Genomic DNA, 6,059 nt, shown 5'->3' with positions numbered 1-6,059 from the left:
CATCTCTGAACACGTGAGTTGGTAAAGTTGTCTATGTGGCCACATTTCATCTGCAGCATAATTAATGTCTAGGGGATTTTTATTTAGGTATGTTACTTTTTTATCTGGCTATGAACATTCGAACATGCGTGCGGAATGTTCTGTAACATTAATGATCTCATTTGTGTTATATATAATTCGTGATAACCTTAATGGTTATTTGTTGTTAATGATTATTGGAGTTATATATATATATATATATATATATATATACATACATTTTTATATATATATATATATATATATATATATATATATATATATATATATATATATATATATATATATTTCCAAAAGGTTAATTTCTTTTTATTTCCCGTGCTATTTGAGTAACCCTTTGTTTACCAAATAACCACGTATACTAATTGTCTTTTGTAAGTTATTCCCGCTATATTTCACTTTACATTTTTATTAATTCATTGCATACGAGCCACAGTTTTTTTTCATCATTTTAGCCTTGCACATTTTGTTGAGTTAACCCTACAAAGATTGTGTAAGATTTTGTGAACAAATGCAAAGGAGAGGTTAAAGTTATCATTGATTCTACCTAGACTCCTTTCCTTGATTTTTACCTATTTTACAAAATGGTATCAAAATCTAATTCGAATTATCAAGTAAACCCCTCATATTGATTATATAAACTCGTTTTTTTTATAGATTTATACTTCAGATGATATCAAAATATCCACATGTCTCATGCAATCTTATCCTGAAGACTTTTGAGTTGAAGGAATGTAAATTTCTTATCTGTGCTGCTGAAGTGAACAATCTCTCTTACCCTGTGCTAAAGTGAGACCTGTAGGTAAGCTTTAGAACACCTTGACCAATACAGTACTACCCACCCACCCCCATCCACCTCACTTCTGCGTTATTGTCTTTACCTAAATCATTGCTCAGCACTCTAAGTCTAGTGTACTATCGCATGCCAGGTGTAGCCTCTGAATACTGAAGGTGGTATTGCTACTGGCAAAGCCAATATAGAATATTACTCCTAAATTTGAGACAGATTATTATTAGCAGAGGGGTCTGGCCCTTCTATAACACTCCCACTTCCTTCATCCTTCACCTATCTGTACCTTCACCTACTCCTGAACCCAAGAGGCTGGGATGCCTTCATTATAAGAAAAAATGCCATTTGACTACTGTCAAATACCATTTTTTTCTCTTAAGTGGCTGATTATCCTTTATCCCATTACCCCCCATAAACCTATAATAAAAGTTACCGATTCTCCTTATCCTCTAAAAACCTTAATTTTCTACCTCCTACTTATCTGTCTAAGACAGGTCGACATGTGACAGATTACGAACTGAATCACTGTAGTTTCCTGATTTGCTGCCATAGGAGTGTTGGCGCACCAATCTCCCTTATTAGGAATTCGATATCTGTTGCGGATTTATTTCCAACACTTAAACATTTCCCACACTTAGTCATTTCCCACAGTTGGATTGATAAATTGATACTTTTTTGGCCTATGGCTCTCTTTCCTATGGTACTGTATAGGCATTCGTTCTCATGAGTCCTCATGGCTCGTTCCATATGGGGATATACTTAATTTGATTGATAATCATAAGAATGGTAATAATTCAAATCTAATTAGAGGTATACTTGATAAAACAAAAGTTAAAAATCAAATTGCCAAAAAATTTTCTTACCAAGGCGCATAAATCCTTTTGTTAGCTATTATAACTTTGTATATACAGTTTGTCTCTCTCTCTCTCTCTCTCTCTCTCTCTCTCTCTCTCTCTCTCTCTCTCTCTCTCTCTCTCTCTCTCTTAAGAAATGGAAGCTATTCAGTGTCAAGGATGAGAACAGGGAAATAACAAAGTTTTGCAATGAACGTGAAATAATACTGAAAATATGAACAATACCAATACACATTTCTAATAAGAGAAGCATTACATGAGGATGAAAAGAAAACATTAAAAAAAAAATGAAAAATTAATTTGATCTTAAAAGTGATTGCAGAACTATGATATTTATCAAAACCCTTGGTAAGAAGTTTGCAGTGTAGCAAATGGTTATTTTTACATAGGCCTAAAATCGAAATAGAATTCCTTACCACCGAGGTTTCGTTACTGGTTTGTTATCTCGGTGCAAAGGAACACGGAAGAGGCAAAGTTAGGAGAGAAAAACATAGGACGAAACTTATCAACTTTGAAGCTTTTGTTTTATCTTATCGAGAAAAGTGAAGGACAAATATTCCAATTTTTTCCATATTCGTACCCTTGGTTGAACTGAATATTTGGGAGGAAGAGTGACGTGAATCATATCATGTTTGGTCTGTATATATATATATATATATATATATATATATATATATATATATATATATATATATATATATATATATATATATACACACATATATATATATATATATATATATATATATATATATATACATATATATATGTATATATATACACATATATATATATATATATATATATATATATATATATATATATATACATATATATACACACATATATATATCTATATATATATATATACACACACACATATATATATATATATATATATATATATATATATGTTACGGGCAAACTGTGTAACCAGGCATTTCACAAAATACCTAAAAATTTTAGGCATCTCGTGAAATGACCGATTAACTTGGGGATTTCGCGAAATGCCTAAATTTTCCAGGCATTACGCGAAATGACTGAAATTTAGTAGTTCTTATTACACACTTTGCCTAATAGAATTCAGGCAAACTGTGTAATTCTGGTATTTGTTTACAAACACCACTTTTATGAAGTTTTAAATATATATAGGTGTTGACACGGATTCTTATACACAAAGTTAGTTTGGACTATTCATATTATAATTACTATTGATTTATGTATATCTGGTACACATTTCCATATAATTTTCACATATTTCATTTCCATATAAATTGTAGCCAGAGTTGTTTCAAGCAATGGTGTTCAATTTAAATTTAACTACTTGAGAAATTAATTCAGGTTTGTTTGAAATGGCCCCTTGCTTTGATTTCTTTTAACTATGTGAGCAGGTAATTTAATCATTTTTATTTCTTTTTACCATATGAGGCGGCAATTCAACAAGTAAGTACCCTGATCAATATAAGCAGTTTTAGATTATAGTTTGAGAAAATTAGTAATGTAGATTTAACTAAAACTAATATCATACTCTAAATATGCAAACATCTCAAGGGAGTTTGTCGACCTGTTCAAGTCCTACTGCATTACCTGCCAAGAAAAGACAAAAAGAACAGTTGCAAGATCTTCAACAAACTAACGATCACCTAAAAGACGAATTATCAAATAAAAATGCTTCAATCGGAGAATATCTAAATCAATTAAATAAGATGGACCAAATAAATCTTGAAATAAGCGAGAAACTAGTAAATGTTGAAGGTGAAAAGGCAGAGTCTATTCATCGTTTGGAATCTGTATTTGAGGGAAAAATTGAGGAATTAGAAAAAATATTTCAGAATCAATTGGACATTATTAAAGAGATGGAAACAGAAAAAGAAATCGAGACTGAAAAATTCTCAACACAGTTGCAAGATCTTCAACAAACTAACGATCACCTAAAAGACGAATTATCAAATAAAAATGCTTCAATCGGAGAATATCTAAATCAATTAACTAAGATGGAACAAATAAATCTTGAAATAAGCGAGAAACTAGTAAATGTTGAAGGTGAAAAAGCAGAGTCTATTCATCGGTTGGAATCTATATTTGAGGGAGAAATTGAGGAATTAGGAAAAACAATTTAGAATCAATTGGACATTATTAAAGAGATGGAAACAGAAAAAGAAAGACTAGAGATGAAGCTGACTGAGGCTAAAGAAAAGGATTTGGTCAGGAACAAAAATTACAACTGCCTCTTAGAGGAGTTAGTAAATCTTAAGGAAGAATATTACGAGAAATCAAGTGAGATGGAAGAAAAAAAATCTTGAATTAAGTAAGCAACTAGAAAAAGGTGAGCGTGAAAAGGTTGCCTCTATCCATCGGTTAGAATCTGTAATTGAGGGAGAAATTGAGGAACTGAAAGAGACAATTGAGAAGCAATTAGAAATTATTAGAGAGATGGAAACAGAAAAAGAAAGACTAGAGATGAAGCTCACTGAGGCTAAAGAAAAGGATTTGGTCAGGAACAAAAATTACAACAGCCTCTTAGAGGAATTAGTAAGTCTTAAGGAAGAATATTACGATAAGTCAATTGAGATGGAGGAAAAAAATCTTGACTTGAGAGAGCAACTAGAAATAATTAAGAGTGAAAAAGTGGCCGCTATTCATCGGACGGAGTCTATATTTAAGAAAGAGATCCAGGAACTGAAAGAAACGATTGAAAAGCAGTCTTGGATTATTGGTCAGATGAAAACAGAGAAGCAGAGGCTGGACCTGGATGCCAACGGACATAAGGAGGAGAAGGAGGTCGTTGGAGGGGCATCTGGTGTTGGTGAATTGCTGGGCCGGCTACGAGCCTCAAAAGGGACTCTCCCTCAAAACAACAAAATTCAGGAAGAGCAGAAGCTCCAGAAGGAAACTTCAAGGGAAGAGGAAACCAAAAAGGTCCCCTTAGCTCATATGGGAAGAGGCACAACTGGTTTCTTTAAAAACAAAATCGGTGGACCTGAGTGTCATATCACCTTCCAAGGTGCGAAGGTTAGAGTTAACACCATGAGGGACTATGAGCAAAAGGGGCACGTGACTGCCGACTTGGATATCCCAAGGAAGTTCCACAGAGCCATTTATGGAGTGGAAGGAAGGAAGCTGGAAGAAATCACCCGGGAGAGTGGCGTCAAATCCATTTGTATGCCACGATGGGATGACTCCAGTAATCTAATAACAATCATTGGCACCATTAAGCAGGTTCAATTAGCAGCCGATCATATCGATAAGCTTCTGAAGAGACACCGTTAAGTGAATACTTGGATCCGCAAATGGATGGAAAAAGAAAAAAACTAAAATAAAAAAAAAAAAACTAAAAAAAAAAATACAAAAAAAAAAGGAACAACAAGATGAGGAAGGACTTCAATTTCAGTTTATTTTGAGAGGATAATTAGATTTAGCCGAGTTTTGCAAGGACCAGAACTTAAGGATCTTTAACGTGACTGACCACCCACCTTCAAGAACACTTGGAAGGACTAGCCAGCTTGAGGGATGCAATGCTCAGCTATCCAGCTTGAAGGATGCTTGTAATAACCTGGAGGACAACCGGCAATGCAGAAAGAAGAAACCTGGCAGATTCTGGTATGCTATGTACCTTGGTGAACGAGTACAAGGCGTCCGTCAAGTGTACAAATGGTCGGATATCTAGATCTATTCCTCTGGATACCAACCTTCGGGTAGTTCTGGGGGAATAATCTAGAAGACTGCCTCTGCAGAGGGAACGAGCTAGGCTTCTTCTAGTACGCACTCTTGTCCTTATAGGTTGACCCAAGATACTTCAGCTGGGGAAGGAAGCTGCGCCTCTTCCTAAGGAGGACAGTCTGGATAGGTGTTCATCAAATGGCTGGTGATGAAGGTTGAAGAGCTGGGATGAGCAGAGTAAGTTTTGGTCCTGACACTTGGTGAGTTGATGCCCTCACAATTTTGTGAAAGGAGTAGTATCTTCTTCTTTTTCTTCTTTTTTTTATTAGGCTTAAGGTTTTTTTTTCTTAGGTTTAAGGTTTTTTTTTTAGGTTTAAGGTTTTTTTTTAGGCTTAAGGTTTTTTTTAGGCTTAAGGTTATTTTTTTTTTAGGCTTAAGGTTTGTTTTTTTAGGTTTAGGGGTTTTTTTAGGCTTAAATTTTTTTTTTAGGTTTAAGGTTTTTTTTTTTAGGCTTAAGGACTGGCTATGCAGATGAAGAACCTCTGATACTGATGAATGAGCGCGTCCTGTTTGAGTGGGGAAAATGACGCTTGGCTTCATGGCCTAGCCAACAATGGCGCTTGGCTTCATCGCCTGGCCAACAATGGCGCTTGGCTTTACCGCCCAGCAAAACAATGGCGCTTGGCTTTACTGCCTGGCCCGCTTGGCTTCACTGC

General features: G+C 34.7%; 1 protein-coding gene across 1 annotated transcript; it reads left to right on the top strand.

Moving 5' to 3' along the window:
• Positions 1-3,218: 3,218 nt before the first annotated feature.
• On the top strand, positions 3,219-3,803 carry LOC137651047 (interaptin-like). The gene has a single exon (XM_068384186.1). It carries the CDS (start codon positions 3,219-3,221, stop codon positions 3,801-3,803), a length of 585 nt encoding a protein of 194 aa, XP_068240287.1.
• Positions 3,804-6,059: the final 2,256 nt, after the last annotated feature.

The sequence above is a fragment of the Palaemon carinicauda genome, chromosome 12 (assembly GCF_036898095.1).
Source record: "Palaemon carinicauda isolate YSFRI2023 chromosome 12, ASM3689809v2, whole genome shotgun sequence".
Classification (NCBI taxonomy): Eukaryota; Metazoa; Arthropoda; class Malacostraca; order Decapoda; family Palaemonidae; genus Palaemon; species Palaemon carinicauda.
The sequence above is the reverse complement of the archived record's forward strand: the minus strand, read 5'-3'. Positions and strand labels throughout refer to the sequence as shown.

Bases quoted from the DNA above. Each gene is read 5' to 3' on its own strand.
- LOC137651047 (XM_068384186.1), top strand. From the start codon at position 3,219: ATGCAAACATCTCAAGGGAGTTTGTCGACCTGTTCAAGTCCTACTGCA.